The 18,853-nt window shown below is 35.3% G+C and overlaps 4 protein-coding genes across 5 annotated transcripts; 2 read left to right on the top strand and 2 right to left on the bottom strand.

Moving 5' to 3' along the window:
* Positions 1-2,373: 2,373 nt before the first annotated feature.
* On the bottom strand, positions 2,374-9,381 carry LOC107190789 (citron Rho-interacting kinase-like). 2 transcript variants are annotated; one of them, XM_015579671.1, is made up of 14 exons: positions 9,306-9,381; positions 8,707-8,931; positions 8,206-8,559; positions 7,619-7,863; positions 7,075-7,521; positions 6,863-6,995; positions 6,266-6,783; positions 4,650-6,110; positions 4,116-4,562; positions 3,683-4,035; positions 3,425-3,585; positions 3,125-3,337; positions 2,793-3,048; positions 2,374-2,718 (listed from the first exon to the last, which is right to left on the bottom strand). In XM_015579671.1, the coding sequence occupies exons 2-14, from the start codon at positions 8,903-8,905 to the stop codon at positions 2,607-2,609; spliced, it is 4,899 nt and encodes a 1,632-aa protein (XP_015435157.1). In that variant the 5' UTR covers positions 8,906-8,931; positions 9,306-9,381; the 3' UTR covers positions 2,374-2,606. The 2 variants fall into 2 exon arrangements, with proteins under 2 accessions (XP_015435157.1, XP_015435158.1); XM_015579672.1 differs by having other exon boundaries at positions 8,707-8,975; positions 9,306-9,351.
* Positions 9,382-11,375: 1,994 nt separating this feature from the next.
* Positions 11,376-12,791, top strand: LOC107190732 (mono [ADP-ribose] polymerase PARP16). The gene is made up of 6 exons (XM_015579599.1): positions 11,376-11,537; positions 11,628-11,783; positions 11,881-12,090; positions 12,163-12,328; positions 12,408-12,540; positions 12,632-12,791. Exons 1-6 carry the CDS (start codon positions 11,376-11,378, stop codon positions 12,789-12,791), a joined length of 987 nt encoding a protein of 328 aa, XP_015435085.1.
* A 172-nt stretch (positions 12,792-12,963) lies between these two features.
* LOC107190756 (Down syndrome critical region protein 3 homolog) lies at positions 12,964-14,421 on the bottom strand. Its single transcript, XM_015579626.1, has 6 exons — positions 14,239-14,421; positions 14,029-14,172; positions 13,497-13,889; positions 13,327-13,423; positions 13,137-13,262; positions 12,964-13,055 (listed from the first exon to the last, which is right to left on the bottom strand). Exons 1-6 carry the CDS (start codon positions 14,293-14,295, stop codon positions 12,973-12,975), a joined length of 900 nt encoding a protein of 299 aa, XP_015435112.1. The 5' UTR covers positions 14,296-14,421; the 3' UTR covers positions 12,964-12,972.
* Positions 14,422-15,772: 1,351 nt separating this feature from the next.
* Positions 15,773-18,459, top strand: LOC107190755 (G2/mitotic-specific cyclin-B). The gene is made up of 5 exons (XM_015579625.1): positions 15,773-15,901; positions 16,611-17,192; positions 17,265-17,504; positions 17,581-17,699; positions 17,794-18,459. Exons 1-5 carry the CDS (start codon positions 15,872-15,874, stop codon positions 18,050-18,052), a joined length of 1,230 nt encoding a protein of 409 aa, XP_015435111.1. The 5' UTR covers positions 15,773-15,871; the 3' UTR covers positions 18,053-18,459.
* Positions 18,460-18,853: the final 394 nt, after the last annotated feature.

The following is an 18,853-nucleotide window of genomic DNA, read 5'->3' as shown; positions in this document are numbered from 1 at the left end:
TTGAATATTCCCGAAGGTGATCTGCATAATGATCTTCGTACGAAATGACCTTTGAAAATTTCATCGATTCAATTCGTTGGCCCGACCGTTCGATGGTATCAAGGTGTACCTTCCCTGACATTCTGTAATTCACAGATTACACAATGTGGTCGAAGTTTAAAAGACAATGTAATCAAAAGATTAACAATGAGACTAACAAAGCTGTTCCATTGAACGGTGATAAAGTAATTCGATGAATATACACAAGTAGCGTTTTCAATCTTGATCGAACATAGTACGCGCATCATTGATCGAGAAGAAAAAAAATACTTATTGAAATAAAGAAGCTCTTGAAACTGAGCCCTGGAGAACATTTTACAAGAGTGAATATGTATATAGATCTGGTACAATCAATCCTAAAACGGTCCCGAACAATAATAGGTACCATACAAACGTAACACGCAGTTCGGTCTTTCTGTCGAGCCACAGTAAGATATAGGAAATTAGAAATTTCTCCTTTACAGAGTTGCAACAATACAATCGTCTGCTTCTCTTATTAATTTAAGAATGTGCGTAGGTACGTAGAAAAAATTTCCACGTCGAGCAACGCAATCATTCCCGTACGAACTATTGAATCATCATAGGTACGTGTTTTCAAATCATACGTATTGTCAATTTGATTCTCTATTCAACCCAAGCATTCTTTGAATGGGGTATGGTATGATTCATTCTGCTTGTCTATAGAACACTTCCGCTTTTAAAAGTTTGAATGTAATCCACGCCATACAAGAGAACGACTCCGTCAGTTTCAGTAATCGAGCACTGAACCTGACAATAGAATAATTAAGTATTAGTCGCTGCTTAGTAATGAGTGTTTTCGAAATTGCATCGACCGTTTTCAATGAATATTCCCCGCCATGTCGGTACACGAATGTCAAGGGTTGCCGGAAGTCGCATTACTTTACATAAATAAACGCCCCGTTAGTGCCCCCTCCCTCAATTGCACATGCTTGGTTAAACATTCGAATATAATCTATACATACGTACATACACACACGTTTAGGGGTGACTACAGTCCATCGAACCAATAAACGAAAAGTACATAATATAAACGTATCTCTTATTTGACTCTGTTTTCAAGTTTTAACGATTTTTTTTACTAGTGGGGCTATTTGAAATCCATTTTGTACATACAGAACGCCCATTTTGACAGTCTTCTTGAAACTCTTCGATGTGAAAGAATTCACCAAAAAAGTTTCCAACAAATCCGAGCAACATCTATAAGATGTCTGCATAGATTCGATCATCCCTTACGACAGTAAGCAGATAAAAGTTTGTTGTTGAAAATCAAATCTGCTATAACACGAAAACAAAAGCAAATAGGACAAATGTATGTATCAGCTGCTTCTTTAGATGTGCTGAAGTCACCTTAGTCACCCCGAAAATATTTGCCATTTATTCTGGAACACCCTGTATACATACATACATATGTACGTATGTACATATGTATAAAGAAGATTTATCGTATCGCACGAAATATATATATAGTCACCTACTGAGGCGAGATACCGATTCACCAAAACTTACAATACTTTCTGTTTAGTGAGTCCTAGTGCTGTCTCCTTCGAAGAGGAATCTTACAGGCGTTCGATTATAATTCGTCGTCGTATTCCAGCTTCGCGGAAAAATACGACGACGACGACGACGACGACGACGACGACGACGACGACATAACAAACAACACAGAGAAACAATAGTACATAATTAAATTTTCTATTGTTTCAGGAAACGTGCAACTTTCTCATTTGTTTATCTGCTGTATGTATAATGGGCAGGACAAAGTACGTGAACCAAGATCGAGGAGGAGATCCATGCACGGGTATGCTACAAACCAAGAACTGATATTATTAATCGCAAACACGTTTCTTATAAAAATCTTTATTTTATTTTATTAGTTAATAATAGCAATTTACTTTTTAAACTACGAAAGTACAGTAATTTTAATGAGAATATATTATTGTCACAGTAATTGTATTTCTTTAATAATATTACTGATATCTCATTACCATATGTATAATTAATAGAATCCTTAGGTCTACGTGTACTTAGTCACCGGTATCTTATGTATACTCCGAGTCTCAATTCGTGAAAACAGGAATCACACTTATAGACCGGAAAAACCAAGCTCGTAGAAAGTAAAAAAATTACTTTTACGTCAACTACCTATAAACATATCAAATTTGGTAAATTAATACTACATAGTACCATACGAATTCTTAGTCATAGCAAACGTTTGAGATCTCACTCTGCTATTGTTGCACCGACAAAAAAGGAAATAATAATAATAATAAAACGTAATTTAACGGGAAATTAAATAGTACGCAAAAGCTCTTCTACCACCAAAATCATTTCGATATTCACTCGTCGATTATGCGTTAACAACAGCATCAGCAAACACGTGTAAATTAAATTAAATCTATAAATTTCGCCCGTCAAATGTTTCTTATGACTCGCTACTGTTCTTGACGGTTATTAAATAATTGCAGTCTTGATCTCAATTCTTTTTGCGACTCCTACAACGGTAGGAAACATTATTGAGAAACGCTCACGTTCGATAGAAAATTATTTTAATATTTCGAGACGCCAGCGAATTGTACTTTTTTTCCATGACCATCTAAAGCTTCCATTAAGCTCGATGTGAAACTAAAATCTGAACTACTAACTTCATCATCCATGTCTCTGTAAAATAAAGAGTCGTATTTAGGATCGATCCAGAGTGTCGTTTTCGTTCGTGAAATCTTTTAATAACGTACAAGGTATCCAGACTCGTGAAACTGCCGTTCAGTTCCGATAGATTAGAAGGACCATCCATCTTCAGCAATTCCAGAAAGGAATTTACGGTCGCCAAATAAATTTCCTTCGATCCAGCCACTCCCAAATAGCGAGGGCTAGATAATTCGATTAATGTTCGGTCTGGGCTCTTTACAGGCGAGGTGTACGAATCGTGTTTAAGCTTCAGGATTTCCACAGACGAGAAATGGATGATAAACAGGTAGGGTTTACGGAAGGCTACGTCAAAGTACAAAGTTAGTTTTGTACCATGAAGTTTACTAACGAAAAGAAAAATTTTCCTTATTGTTCTTACCAAAGGCAAAAGGCAAATGGTTCCACGTAGGATCGACGCTTCGAGTTCTCTGGCCGTTTTCATTCACAAACATTCCGAATTCATTATAGCAAAGCAAAAGCTCTACTTTTCCAGGTACAAGAGAGACGTTTAGAACGCAGACTGGGAAAATACCCAGCTTAGCTACTCCACATAATGCTGCTTTCACCGAGCTATCGTCCTCTTCTGGGAATTCTGTGTAACGTGAGCGTGAATATTAACATACAGATAAATACTTTTTCTTCTTCTTTTTATCACAAGCTGCGAATTAACGTTGCGTACCGTCGACACAATAATTTTTCAGGTCTATTTGGAAGAATTTATTACATCCCACAATGAGAACGTTTTGCGTGAATATGGCACAACTGCACGGCTCATGAGTTTCGAGTTCGCGGACACCAACGAATTCTCCAGTGTCTTCTTCGGTGTACCATTTCAATAGTCTGTGTATTATTCAGCAAAAGATGCTTATTAGTCATACAAAGAAAGAAATTACATACACAACATTTCAATTATAAGCTAGTCACACACAAAACTTACATGACATGAGATGCTGTCGCTGCGCAGAGCATATCCCCCTGTAATTGATACAAATGACAACTATCAGTGCCAGTCAAAACTGGATTGGTATTTATCGCAGGCCTAGAGCACTCGGCAGCCACTGCATTGCTCTTCAATTGTCGTAGACTACAAGATACCAATTGCCTATTTTCACCAGCGATCATTAAGGCAATCCCCAAGTGGGGATGCAACGTTAACTGATGCACCCTTTTCACCCCTCTGATGGCAGTGAGGGTTCGTGACTTGACACCGCAATAGGCGAACAAACCTTCTTCAGAGCCCAACAGAAGCACATTCTCTTCGGTTAAATTTACCGCACAGTTCAAATCCAACTAAAAATAATCGATAATCGTTAATCGTCGACAGATCAGGAACATATTGTCCTTGACAATGAGTTTAGCGGATTACTTACTTGATTTTTCTCCAATCTTAATACAGTTTGATATCTCTCGTTCTTATGAACATTACCCGAATGATTTTGACTAGTAACAAACTTCAACGCTTTCAACCAATTCTTCTTGTCGGTCTGACTCAGAGTCATTACATCTAAACGTGACGTGGGCCAACAGGTGGTCGATGAACTCGATTCTACTCTAAATATAAATGGTAAATCCGACTTTGCTGTTCCCATTACATCCGATTGTTGTACATTATCCGATACGGTGAAACCATCTTTTTCAGTGAGATCCAGACGGTTCACAGGAGCCATTCCAGCAGATGGCTGGTGCTCATAAGTACATAAACAGGTTCCTTCTAATCTGAGGTACTTTCTTTCCCAGCAGGCTTTTGAGCGCTCTGGAACTTTCACCCAGCTTTCCATTGTGACACTGTCCTTCTTGTTTTGAGCGTCACACACATCCTTTAAAAAAATTATATAAACTTTTAGGGTTGTTATTTTATACATTATACGTTTATAGAATCAAAACAGTACGGGATGATATCATACTATATCAGGTTTATCCGGTTGATCGATGGCCAAAGTTTGCACGCTTCCGGACAACGAGGACAGACTCTCGACACTGTTCTTCCAACTTTTGCCGAATTGTTTAGCGAAACCTCCAGGTAGACCGCATGTTGCGGGAATGGTAACAGCACATTTCAGGTGCGTCATTACCTGGCACTCGCTGCAAATAGCCGCTCGTTTACCAAACTGAATAGAATCCAGACACGCGGAGCATTTTCCTGCTCGCATCGGCAGACCAACTTCAAATCTATGAGGAATATTGTGTCCTATTCTTTGAGGTGACAAACGCTTAGATAACGAGTTGATCGATCGCTCCGGTGCGAAACTGGAACTTTTCGTATCCGGTGTTGTGGGAGATGTCGGAGCAGAGGTGGATGCGTGCATCACTTTGAGTGCTAAAATTTGATCGGTCAACGCTTTAACCTTTGCACGCTCTTTGGCCAACTGGTTCTCTAATTCGCGGTAACCGACTGGCATTCCAGTCCCACTCGGAGGAATATTCTCTTTCTGCTTAGTACCAAGAATCTTATCGCATACAGTTTTCTTTTTCTTACTACATTCCTCCAGTTTGAACTGAAGGTAATCTATCAATTTTGTTTGCTGTTGCCTAGTGCTTTCCGCTTTGACTTCCCTTTCCTGATAAAACTGCCTCATTTCCTCCAATATACTTTCCAGTTCCATGATCCTCATCTTTAACTCTTGACCCTGGTCTACGCTGTTCTGTAAATCATTCATAAGTGCGAAGTTTGCCTCTTTCAATTCGTGGAACCGCGTTAAATGCTGACTGCTTTCTTCCTTGACTAGCCTTGCTTCGGCTTTAGCTACTTCCAAGGTGCGCTTCATTTCTGACAGGTCGCATTCCAAATCCCCGCATTTAGTTGTCAATTCTTCTACTTGACTACTCAATTCTTGTACAAGCTTTTTGTACTGATCCCTCTGCACAATCAAACCATTCCTTTCACTCAACATGTCGCTAGTTTCTGATTCGAGTCTCTCTAGGTTACGTTCAGCGGCTAATCGCAATGTTCTCTCTTCGTTCTGAGCGGTGCGTGCTTCGCGAAGTTTAGCCTCTGTCGTTTCCAAGTCCTTTTGCAGCTTCATCTTATCCTGTATCAATATATTCTCTCGCGTCTCGTGATCGCTTGTCAGTCTTTCATAATCCGTTAGTTGTTCCTCCAGTACTGTACACGTTTCTTTAAGGAGTTCTATGTTCAGTTCGTAGCCTCTGATCTCTTGCTCCAGTTTCTCTATTTTCGATTCCAATTCACTCTTCTCTTCAGCGTACTTGGCAATCCTCTGGGACAAACGTTTGTTTTCTGCATTCAGATTGTCCACTCTGTCTTGATTTACCCGAACTTGCTTGCGCGCTGCGTCTAATTCCCTGCGCACCGATGAACCCGACGACTGAAGTTCTTCTATCTGATGGTTAGCCTGAGTCAAGGCCTACAAACAAAACAAAGAAATATACGACAAATGATAAGAAAAAACGGATATGACGTACGGTGCATCAAAGAAAATAGAAATAACTACATCGAGTCACTCGTGACTTTAATTATCTTAATGGGAATTGTGAATACAGAATCTTTAAAAATATTTACTCTTTGGGCAGAGTCAGCCTGCATTTTATTTCTAGAAGATTCTTTTGTTATATCATTTACTGAGGCTTTCGCACTATCCAATTCTTTAAGGAGCTTCCTAGACCTTTCCTCTTCCTCTTTTATTTTGTAATCTAACTTTTCCGATAACTTATGTTTCTCCTCTTGCAACGTTTTCACCCTATCCTCCGTCCTCTTACTTTCCCTCACAGCAATTCTCTTATCCAAATTAGCGTCCGATAATTCTTTCTCCTTTTTCCATAAATTGATCTGCGCTTGTTTTGCCGTCTGCCGTTCTGTGTTCAAAGCTTCTCTCAATGTTTGCAGTTCGTGTTCCAGTTTTTGTACTTGCTTTTCTAGATGAGTCCCTGTTTTTACTGTATCTCTTTTGGAAACAGTACTGGTGCTGGTCTGTTCGGTTTCCATTTTAAGAGTGGCATTCTCTGTTTCTAGTTTGGTGACACTGTGTTCTAGACGTCTAAGTAATTCTTCCAAATTGCAAACTTTGCGTAGTTGTTCCTCTAAGATTGATTAAACAATTTTGTCGTGGATTATTTAAAAAAAAAAAGAACATGACTAATTGATTTATAAAAATATTACCTTCTTTCTCCAAAGAATCCTGTAACCTTCTTTGTAATGCAACTTTGTCTTGTGCAGCTTGCTCCAAGTTCATAGCAAGAGCTTCGCTTTGCTCCAAATTCATCATAGTTTCGCTCAAATCAGATTTCACTACCTTTAAACAACAGTTACATTAATGCAAATATTCATGCTCCTTTTACCATTCAAAGTTAGAATGAACATTAATTATATACTTCTAATTGCTGCTTCAGCTGTTCATTCTCAAGTTTGAACCTTTCCAGTTGGTCTTGCATTGTGGTCACCGTCTGTTCCGATATCATAACGTTGTCCAACTGCTTTGATCTCTCTTGTAATTGCTTTTTTAAAGCTTCTATTTCAGCATCTCTAGCTGGTATTGTAGCTTGTATACTGCGCAACTGTTCCTGACAGTCTTTCAGTTCATTCTGTGCCAATTCGAAAGCAACGTTTAATCTTGACTGGCGACAATGATTGGAATCTTGTTCATTTCTTAGTTTAGTCTCCAAATCTGTATTCTTTGCTATCTCCAAGTCTAACTTTACTCTTAATTCAGCTAGCTGATTGTGCGATCGGGTAGCTATCTCTTCAAGTTTAGTTTCAACACCCTGAACGCTTTGTCTGCTAAGCTCTCTAGTTTTAGCTAAAGATTCTTTGTACTGCATCTAATAGAAGTAATAATGTTTGCATATTATTAATATTTGTTTCATTTTAAAAGCAGATCAAAGTATTTTCTTACTAGTAATTTATGTAAATACTAACCTGAAATACCCTAAGTTTATGCAACTCTGCATTTGTAGTTTCAAGTTCACATTCTGCTCTTTGTAATCTTGAGCTCATCTCATTGTTGCTTGTACATAATTCAGTAATCCTTATTGTCTGAGTTCCAATGTGCTTGTTGAGTTGTGCAATTTTATCTTTTTCCGCATTTTCCCATTTACGCTTTGCATCTTTTATTAAACTAAGAGCCCTAGTTTCTAAGTCCCTTCTTTCCTGACGTTCTAACTCTGCCATTAGAATATATTTACTCTACACAATGTATTTGTACAATATAAAACCATCTTACAACCCACAATTACTACCATATTTAAGTGTACAACAATGTGGATATTATAAAGTAACCAAAATGCCTGGCCAATTAAATGTTGGCAATTGACAACTAATTGTATGGTAAATGTTTAAATATTAATTGGAGCCACAGGCTAGTTACAACAATTCCATGACCTCTACACTGATCAATGTAATACTATTTAAATCCCAGAATAAATAAATTTCATATAAATCTTGTTTAAACAAAAAAGACTTACTGTAAAAGTATTATACCATACAAATCATAAATAATATATTACCTAATGTTCTCTTTACTCCAGTCAGTTCTGATCTGGTCGCAACCAACTCCCTTTCCAATATATCCCTTTCTTTGTTGAATGCTTCCAATCTTTTTGTTTTCTCTTCAAACTTAGCTTCAAACTGTTCCAACTGACCAACTTTTTCCTGAAGCTCAAATATCTTCTTCTGTTTCTCTTGTAATTCCCTCTTTCTGTTATCCAATTGTGCCTCCAGCTCGTTCTTTTCTTTGTAAAACTTTTCAAACTGAGCTGAGCGATGCTTATGAAATTTAAACTCAAAAATGGAGGAGCATTCTTTCTGTGCTTCATTAGAAAGATCATCTGATTCTGATGTACGGGTACTCCTGGCACCAGCTATAAGTGTAAAATGCATCAATCTTTGAAAAAAATATTTACTATTAATAGTATAATGCTTTTCAATGAATTATCTTGTTATTCCATGAACTCCGGAAACAATATAATTCACAGAGACGCATGGCATACTTTTGTTTTTAGCTTTACCCAAGCTTCTTCTTATTACAGCCAGATCACATCTAGCTGTCTTTACGTCCTTCTCCAATTTCTCTTTCTCTCCTGAACATGCCTCAGGTCTTTCTGCTTTTTCTTCTTCTTCAGCCTCATGCTTAGACGACAATCTGGTCTTTCTACAAATTTTCTGATAACGTTCCTGAAATTCTTTCTCCCTTTTCTCAAAATCCATTCTTCTATTGTTTCATTTGTGTCTTTCTAGTGGACAATAAATACTTCTACGATGAGTTTGCTGGACACATCTGACCAAAGAATTTTTTACTCGAATGCATCTAATATAGTCGAAAGGCTGACTAGAGTAATTGGAAGAATTGTAACGTGAAAACAGGGTAAAATTCGTGGAAAATCGACAGATACATGGAACTTTTTTCTCGCGTGTAAATTATCACCAAACACTGAAGGATTCCCACTGTTTGTGTGGTTTGTGCCCTGTGTCGTTTAAGTGGTACGAATACTAACGGTTTTACGATTCGAATGAAACTTTTGGACGATAAACTGATGTTCCTAAGTAGTACTTCATTATAGAAACACAACGAGTTACGAATTCGCAGTTTTGTTTAAGGAATACTTACCGTTTTCATAACGGTTGTGGGTCTGTAACAGACTGTAACACCATGTTTGTAATTCAAAATTCTGTTTGGTGTCAAGGAACCACAAAGGTTTTAGTAGATGGCGACACCTCCTTAAGTTTCACCAAGTTTCACCCACTGAGCTCCATACATATGTATTTTGCTCATACAAAAACTATAATCCCACACACGATATACATACATATATGTATGAAGTCGACCATTCAATTTGGAAATACATACTTGTACTGAAATTCATACGAAGATTTCTCTTAATGTGAAGTTCATGTGAAGAGTTCTCTTCGTATGAAGATCATCATGAAAGCTGCATACTGCATGGTTCGACTAACGCAACAATTACTTAAATAGATTCGTTGGGGAAAATGTTACAAAAAGCACAAAAAATGGGGCGGTGTAGGCAACCTCCACGTAGTGAGACCTGGGCAATCCATAGTCCATAACCACCTACAAGTTGGTGAATTATATAGCAAGTAATATGAGTTAATTGGCTGTTAACTTGTTCATTTTGTCAACAGATTCGTGCTCCCATCACAAAGCAAAGAGCAAATCTTTTTGCAAACCACTCAAGTGGTAACCAATTCGTATACGGTTAGTGCCAACAGATGGAGCAACCACCACTGAACGAAGGTTTTGCAACGCAACTGAAAGCAACTAAATAGGTACATACATCATTTTTGTCGTTACGTATGGTTACGTACTATCAACGTACTATGCACTTAGTGCATTGCACTATATATGTATATAATTGATACTATGTAATAGAGAATTTTACGAAGAAGCGGCAAACATTGTTCATGTTCCGACTGAGTTTTCAGCGTTATACAGACAAATTTTGTTTATCTTATTAGTATTATGTACAAAAGAAAGAAAGAGAATTGAGTGATATTTTCTCGTTGCGGAAGTGAAATGGACAACTATTTTAACTTTACAGTAGGTGTACCTACTTACGTACGCCGATATCATTGAAAAAGAGAAAAACGTCGTTGTAACAAACGAACGGACAAAACAGATGTGATCTGCGATAGGAACCACGAACTATCTAGACAATGTTTATGATTTTAACACAAATTCGCTGTAACGCTACATTAAACAACACAATTGGCTGTTGTAATTCTTTTTCGTAATCACCGGAAAAATTCAGATTTCGAAAATGCCCACCGCGGATTGTAAGTACGTTGCACTAATTTGAACATTTAAATTACTTATATATTTACATAAATCTCGTTAATCAAAGTATACGATCGACTTACAAGAACAGTATTGCGCGTATCGTTGCATGTATTTATCTTCCAAAAGAATCTGTCAGATATACAAATATTGCATTTTTATGTAATTATCATACAATTTAGTTATTTAAATATACGTTAATATATTCTCGGGATTAAATTATTTTAAGGCTATTAGCTAACGCCTAATAATCATTACGAGCTTAATTTTCTTAAAGTTGTTATGTTCCTTCTTAAGAATTATGTGGCACCAAAAAATTACCGTTTAAATGATGAATAACGGTGGAATTTTTTTCTGTTTTCTTACTTTCCATGTGTATCAGTGGCGAATTGTTGTAATATGATTATCAATTACAGTAAAAGAAGAATGATAATCTCAAGTAAGTTTTGAAGTCACTAACAATAGGTAGATAATACATTTGAGATGAATGACCCAGGATATGAGTTGTATAAAATTTCATTCTTCTAGCCAGTTACTCTGCATATGAGTCACGTACAAACAGTACTTAAACGATATTCATTAAACATTGCCAGTGTCTAAAGATACTAGTCTAAATAAAAATCTATGTATAAATCTTTTAGATAGGTCTCAAATGTATTAAGTATGAATAGTTCAGAGTGAAGCTTTTATTTTAGTTGGATCTAAATGCTGTAAAATTTTTTCTCAGGTAGAACGGTTGACGTAAATTATTTCTTTTACTCGCTAAAGCATATAAGATTTAATGCAATTTCAAATTCAGATTCGATCCATCTATAATTATGGATAATTCACACAAGAAACAACACATCCATAATGATAATGGGAAGGAACAAGAAGACAGAATGAATGGTTTCATCGCTAAAACACTTATTGGAGAAGGATCTGAAAGCAGCTGATTTAAAATGGTCATTGTTTGTAGCAGCTTGCAACACATATCGCTATGATACTTGTTTAAAGCCCTTCCCACCCATGTACATAAAGAACGAGTGTAAAGACATTGAAGCTTTGGTAGAGTATCCAGAATATTGATCATAACATTTCTGTTATTCTTATTTTTGATCATTTCAATACTCACTGACTGTTAAAATTTAACTACAGAGAAGAGCTGTAGAACTAATACCACCATTGGCTGTAATATTTAAAGCATTGCAAGAACCAGAAGTGTACGAAAGATATGAAACAGCTGTAGAGTTACTATACTGGGTTTTAATTCGTTTAAGAGATCCTTACATAAAGAGCATCAATAAAGATTGTGTACGTTTTTTTTTTGTATATGATTCTGTACGCATTTTGAAAGTCTTTAATTCTCAAACTTATTGTTAAACATTATTTAAAAATGTTTGGAACACAGTATGAGTCCATATTGAGGAAAGTACCTTCAGAGATATCGGTAGCTGCACCAAATTTAATATTCCAAGTTGCAAATGCAAAGCAGTCAACTTCAGAAGAAAAGTGGAAAACAATTGGTCATGGCTCTACAACCTTTTTTGCTTTTCATGGTAGTCGTTTAGAGAATTTTCATTCCATTATACATTATGGTCTACAACAAAGTATGTGCAAGGTAAAGTAACGTTAAAGTTGAACCTACAAAAGAAACCTGAGACATATTTCAAAATTATTACTCTGTTTTTAGAAATCATTGTTTGGTAGAGGAATACACCTTTCCAGCGAGTTAGGTGTAAGTTTACAGTATAGTCTCGTGGGGTATGGATGGGGAGGCAGTGTACTTGGCAGCGAAATGAGTTGCTTAGCTTTGTGTGAACTTATCAATCATGTTGATGTGAAAACTGGAGACTCTGGTAATTATCTTTCATATGAGATGTAGAACAATTAGTAGGTAAGAACATTGCGCATCGCATTTACGTAAATTTTTTACAGAGACTAACGCTCGGAATATAACTAGAGATTCTGTATGTGGAAGGGTCCCAAATAAATATTATTTAGTAACAAACAGTGAGTTGGTACGAGTAAGATATCTTCTTATTTACAGTCAAGAAATTCGAACTACAAGGTAATTGTACATGTTCTTACTTTTCACCAGCTTTTTTCAAATCACACAACACTAATTTACAATGTAAAATGCACAATACGCAATGTTTCAGATATACTGATAATAGAGGATTATTAGCATGGTTCAAACAACATAAATTATTAACATTTGTGCTTGGTTATGTGGTACTACTAGCCTCAGTTGGATTAACTCATAATAAACGAGTGGAAAAGTATTATAAATTATTTGCTCAAAAAGTTGGATTGGAGTAAAAAGTCTTTTATATTGTTATATCTTGCTAATTCATTCATTCATTTGTATATTAAGAAAATTCCCTTGTATTTCTCGTTAAAAAGTAACTAGTCCAACGTAAAATTGCATTTATTACTGAATATATATGCAATTTGTAAATAATATATGTAAGTTTTATAAAACACTGTCTTCGTAGAAAATTTAATACCTTAACAATATAATTGGAAAATTTTCTGTAACCAAGTAGTCATCTTCAAATACTATGATCAGATTAACTTCAAATTCTGTAACAAAATATAATTCTTTTAATGAACTGCAAAAACGTAATTGATTTGTGTTTACAAATTGGAAATTAGCGACCTTACCAACTTTAAAATTACTTGTGCTTAGCGTAGGACATGTAAATAACCTGGGGAATATCATGTATATTGGTATAGACAAATTTGTACAGGGGTTTCCCTCTCCAATTTGTATATTTTGTATTTCTGTAGCTAAAATGAGAATAAGATCATAAAACTGCAAATTTAAATGATTATGTGCTTTTCAGAATTTTACCATCTCTAGAATATCCCTCTGCACAACCACATGTTTCTACCCTCACCAACTGTAGTTCAATTGATTTTATCACAGCCTCGCAATGTTCAATTACCATCTGAAATTTAATGTTACACATAATCAATGTTAACATTCAATAATTTACAAAACATAGGTAACTTTACATTTACCTCTCCTGTCAGTGGTTCAGAAATCCTACAATACAATGTATCTAATTTCCCTGAAATGCAAAATCTAGGTATATTAGTTCTATCTCTTGTATTTTGCAAAGACTCTGGCATTATTTTGAAGGACACTATTTTGCTGGGTTCTCTATCTGGCTTAAGAGGCGCTTTGTCTTCCATTATGAATTCCAATGACTTCCACACATCTTTTGCCAAGAAACTTCTTTTTATACCACAACGTATCAGATACTGTATATTCACAAAAACACCATGATATGTTTCATATAAAGACTTAGTTCCTCTGGGTTTTAATGGTAATTCGAATGGTATTTCAGTTTTACCACTGGGTATCTTACCACTTGGAGCAACGTCTACGGTATACTGTATTAACTGTATTGGCTAAACATATATATTAATTAGGAATACTAAATATATTTTGACTTTTAGAAATTACATATGGTAAAGCATAGTCAAACATTTGTACGAAGTTAAAGTAATCGGGAAAATATTTTCAATGATAATTACATGATTATCTAACCTTTACAGAATTATAAAAAGCTTCGAATATACCAAAATTCTTTGAACTAAGTTGCAAATTAACCGAACCTTCCATACACAAAAATATTCCATCGTGTTTAACGTCCGAATTTGTCTTTAGCAATATAAAACCAGCAACTATTTCCTGAAACATAACCTTCGTGTCATTCGTTCTCTAATTTTAATAATTGTATAAAATAGGAGAACGTACCCCTTCATGGTATACTTTACTAGCTCGTTTCAGCTTAATATCAATACTTATAGACATTTTCTAATTTCTAATTGTTTGCCGATTAGCAAACATGCGACAAAATTTTTGACGTTTACTGGTAGTGACATTCATCAAAGAATGTTGTTATCGACACAGTATTTGTAACATCCATATAACTCGATAAATTCATTTAATTATTGGATAGAGATGAAACAGAGACATACTAAAATCTCGTAAAATATATCAGAGCAATCAGAACGTTTGCTGTCACGACTGTCACCACATTTATGGTGATTTCAGGTGTAGCTTGGATGCTTGAATCTGCTTGGATCTATTTTTTCTGTGAATAGGTACATACATATATATCATTTATTTTTATTTCTTCGTTTTGTGCTTTTTGTTGCAGCTAGTTGCAGCACAACACGCAACTTTTACTTGATCTATGTATGTATTTTACCGTTAATTAATAAAATGAAATTTTCAAAGTAATAATTTGTATTCCGTTCGAAATGCATTTAACTTGATGCAAATAAATCAATGCAAATAAAGTTAAACATTCTATTAATTTATAAATGAAAATTTTCATTTAAAGAGTACTGTATTTTATAAATTTCGTTTTTTATTAGTGAATAATTGTAAACCATTTTTGTAAATGAGAGCCGATTTGGTCGTGTTACTAATATGTATATTATTAGTACATACTAGTACAGCTGTTTCTCCGTTTCCAGAACAATACGACCTTCAACTTCAAATGCAAACAATAACAACAATATAATGGTGTCTAGGCAGTTAAGCCTTGTAGAAGTTAAATTATAAAAAATCTTATCGAATTTTCGGTAAATAAGTAAACTCCGCATTTTAAAGCAGTTATTTCTTTATTCTGTTATTTTATATGTACTGCGTTTTGTTCTTCAATCTTTCGTCACCTCAGGCAATTTAAATATTTCATTTTGCTGAAAACTGTTAGATTTGTTAGCAATAATACAATGAGTGTTTTTGGTCTTGAAGATCGAAATCTAAATGGATCTCTAAATTTTACAAACTGCGAATAGTTCTTTTTGATCGTGTACCTTCTCTGCAAACATCATATACATATGTAATCCATTTGCTGTTTCAGTGGTATTTGTCCCTTATTGATAAAAAAAAAAGCATCGAGTATACCGTAAATGTATTCTATTTTTTTTCAATCCACAAAACAGTATAACTCCGAGAGAAGACTCAAGCACTATCTATCGGAAATAGACACAAACTTTCCGGACCAACCAATATAACGAATAATTTATTTTATAAAACGACAAGGTAAACGACGAAATACTTCATAAATGATTACAAAAAATACTTCTTAAATGGTTTAAACAAATAATCTTGAAACTATTCGAAAAATTCTGAAAACGACCGGGATTTGATCCACTCACAATCAACTGTATTGCCGGATTAACCAATCAGACATTTCAATTTTCGCGCTCTTTTCTTTGTGCTGACATCCGTGAAGGGTGAACTTCCGTCTGATCGACTAAACAAATTCAAACCGACGGAGTCGTTACTTCGAAGTGAACGTTGTTTGGGAAACTGTGGAAATAGCTAATTCGAAAGACGAATTTTTTCGAGAGATCCTGATAGATTCGGATCAAGAATGGCATTAAGAAATCGGATTGCGATCTCGGTGAGTTGAAAAATTTCGATGCAATATTTATGGATTCATTATTTGTGGAATACCAATGGGGGAAGTCAATGAAACAGGGTAACCGTTCATTCCTGACATCTCTATATAAATGCCCTTTCTCCATTTTAAAGCACATCGAGACAATTGTTGCAATATCTCCATGATACTCTTTATGTGTTAATTTAGATTTTTATGTATTTCGATTTCAACAGCTCGTCGAGAGTATGTGCACGCGATATATGTAAATTTCAAGTCTTCAGACTCCCGTTTTTGCATTTAACGGACCTCTCGGTTCACGAAACGGGTAGTTTCTTTGGAATTTCTCCCATCCGAACATTTTCTTACTCTTTCCAATTATATCATTTAATTGTGGATACGCTTTGATTGACATTGGGACTACTAATTACTTTCGAATCGTTCGGAATCTACTGGAAATACTTTCCTAAACATTTTGATAAATTTCTGTTGTCTCGCTGATATATTATTAATTATTATTTCTTTCTGTCTGAAAAAGATGATATATTACGCTTTTGTTCTTGAATCATTACAACTAATAATTACCCATTAGGTAGAAATACGATACAGATTTTATTTTGAAAAATTAGTGTAAAATTACACTAATTCTTTAGGTAACATACATGTGAAACATCCTAAATCCTCGAATAATTAAAGTTATAATAATATTTAATATTCTCATGTACATTTCCAGACTACTGTAAATCAGGAAAATGTAAAAAATATTAAATCTTCAATTGCTGCGGTGCCAGGAAAGACTAAGAGAGCTGCTTTAGGTGAAATAGGCAACAAAGTGAATCCGCTCAGAGGTGTAGAACCCATTGACAGGACTAGTTTATTACAGAAAGACAAGAAAAAACTGATAATTCCGACCAAACAGACTTTCAAACCAGTGGAAAAAGGGTTGGAAAAACCCCAGATACAAATTGTGAAACCTGTACTAAAAACTACAATATCTCAGGACAACAATATTGTCCCAGTTCCTCTGAAGAAAGAGGTAGAGTCTTTCTCCTCTGACCTTTTGGCAGTTGAGAATATTGATGAAGAAGATTATGGAAATCCTAGTCTAGTTTCTATCTATAGCAATGAAATATACGAGTACCTAAGAACTCTAGAAACAAAGTTTCCCATTACAAAAGGATATCTAGGAGGCCAAGAAGTTACACCTAAAATGAGGAGTGTACTCATTGATTGGCTAGTTGATGTTCATCAACAGTTTCATTTAATGCAAGAAACATTGTATCTGACTGTGGCTATTATCGACAGATTTTTACAGGTTGTTATTAATGCTAATAAAACGTGCACGTTTCGGTTAGGTTTTTCTAATTTGTCTAAACATCATTTACAGGCCTTTCGTTCAATAGATAGAAAAAGGTTACAGTTGGTTGGTGTGACTGCTATGTTCATTGCTAGCAAATATGAGGAAATGTATTCTCCAGATATAAGTGATTTTGTATATATCACAGATAATGCATACTCAAAGGTAGAAATATTACAAATGGAAATGCTTATTGTAAGAATTCTAGATTATTCCTTTGGTCGACCATTGCCATTGCATTTCCTTAGAAGGTACAGCAAAGCTGGAAAGGTGTGTATTAAAAAAGTAATGTTGATTTTACAATCGAGTTTATCTTTCATTTACTAAATTTTTTACTTATAACAAGGCTCAGTCCATACACCATACAATGGCCAAATATTTCTTAGAACAGAGTCTGATGCATTATGAAATGTGTCACTATTCCCCTAGCCTTCTTGCAGCTGCAGCAATATATTTAGCATTTGTGTAAGTCATACAATTGATATAAGCTAATCATATTACATTAATGCTCCTTCATATAATAGTTATCGGTAATTCACCTTGGTGTTTATGTATACAGCATTATGGGTAGCGATGACAAGGACAAGGAAAAATTTGTCTGGACAAATACCCTAGCGCATTATAGCACTTATACTAAAAATGACGTGTTACCTGTGGTACAGGAAATAGCTAGTATTATAGTTAATGCCGATAAAAGCAAGTATCAAGCAGTTAGGAAAAAGTACGCTCAATCGAAGTATATGAAGATCAGTACTCGCCCTGAATTTCGAGCGCCAACTATAGTCGCCATAGCTGCAGCCGACAAAGATGCAGTATAGTATTTGTTTAAAAATGGTAACCACAGTGACATTTGTTTGTTCAATATTGGCGTTGAACAAATTAAATTGCAGCATGAGTAGAGTGAACTGTTTTTGGAAAGAGAAACACAAAAGAAGGAAAGAAAGAAAGAGAGAGAGAGAGAGAGAGAGAGAGAGAGAGAGAGAGAGACACGAGACTATCTTCATTCATACTCTAACCTACATGAAAAAAAAAACTTATTAAAATTAGCATGTAACTGAGGACTTCAAAAATTCTGTTAGTTACCTCTTTAACATTATACTTATTTCTGAAAACGACTTCTACTCCAAAATTAATTGGAGTAAATGAATGCAAATAAAGTGAATAATGTTCCCTTATCATGTGTAGACAAAAATTCACCAGAAAATCACCAGTTTGATCTATACTTCTTCTCTGTGTAAGTTTGTGAACGATAGTCTCGTTTGCGGTCATGCATATTGAGATGATTGCCTCAAAGATAACGATCCTATTAAAAATGGGACGTTAATTAATTAAGTGTATTAATGGGTTGCACGGAGTTTGTAAAAAAGAAAAATTTCAATAAGTCATTCCTTGTGGTACAGGCCCTCGTACAGTTCCCTGTGTACTGGCACAGTGTATATACAGGGTGTTACCTCTAACGCGACGCACGATTTTTCACCCATTTGCAGTTATCTGACAAAAAAAAGTTTAGAACAAGAGTTGCAGGGTGTGGAGTGTAATAGATATCAGTAACAAATTTCGAAAACAGTTTGTTTTCATGGCAAAATCGGGGTCACCTTGAATTTTACAAATTGGAACAC

The sequence above is a fragment of the Dufourea novaeangliae genome, unplaced genomic scaffold (genome assembly GCF_001272555.1).
Source record: "Dufourea novaeangliae isolate 0120121106 unplaced genomic scaffold, ASM127255v1 scaffold196, whole genome shotgun sequence".
NCBI lineage: Eukaryota > Metazoa > Arthropoda > Insecta > Hymenoptera > Halictidae > Dufourea > Dufourea novaeangliae.
The sequence above is the reverse complement of the archived record's forward strand: the minus strand, read 5'-3'. Positions and strand labels throughout refer to the sequence as shown.

Coding starts and splice junctions, on each gene's coding strand:
- LOC107190755 (XM_015579625.1), top strand. CDS start 15,872: ATGGCATTAAGAAATCGGATTGCGATCTCG. Junction 17,505..17,580: donor GGTACAGCAAAGCTGGAAAG/GTGTGTATTAAA, acceptor ACTTATAACAAG/GCTCAGTCCATACACCATAC. Junction 17,700..17,793: donor GCAATATATTTAGCATTTGT/GTAAGTCATACA, acceptor TTATGTATACAG/CATTATGGGTAGCGATGACA.
- LOC107190732 (XM_015579599.1), top strand. CDS start 11,376: ATGGTTTCATCGCTAAAACACTTATTGGAGAAGGATCTGAAAGCAGCT. Junction 11,784..11,880: donor AGAGCATCAATAAAGATTGT/GTACGTTTTTTT, acceptor TTTGGAACACAG/TATGAGTCCATATTGAGGAA. Junction 12,541..12,631: donor CAAGAAATTCGAACTACAAG/GTAATTGTACAT, acceptor GCAATGTTTCAG/ATATACTGATAATAGAGGAT.
- LOC107190756 (XM_015579626.1), bottom strand. CDS start 14,295: ATGTCTATAAGTATTGATATTAAGCTGAAACGAGCTAGTAAAGTATAC. Junction 13,890..14,028: donor CTTTTTATAATTCTGTAAAG/GTTAGATAATCA, acceptor ATATATGTTTAG/CCAATACAGTTAATACAGTA. Junction 13,263..13,326: donor AGAGGGATATTCTAGAGATG/GTAAAATTCTGA, acceptor TTCTCATTTTAG/CTACAGAAATACAAAATATA.
- LOC107190789 (XM_015579671.1), bottom strand. CDS start 8,905: ATGGATTTTGAGAAAAGGGAGAAAGAATTTCAGGAACGTTATCAGAAA. Junction 6,996..7,074: donor AGCTGAAGCAGCAATTAGAA/GTATATAATTAA, acceptor TGTTGTTTAAAG/GTAGTGAAATCTGATTTGAG. Junction 6,784..6,862: donor GGATTCTTTGGAGAAAGAAG/GTAATATTTTTA, acceptor AATCAATCTTAG/AGGAACAACTACGCAAAGTT.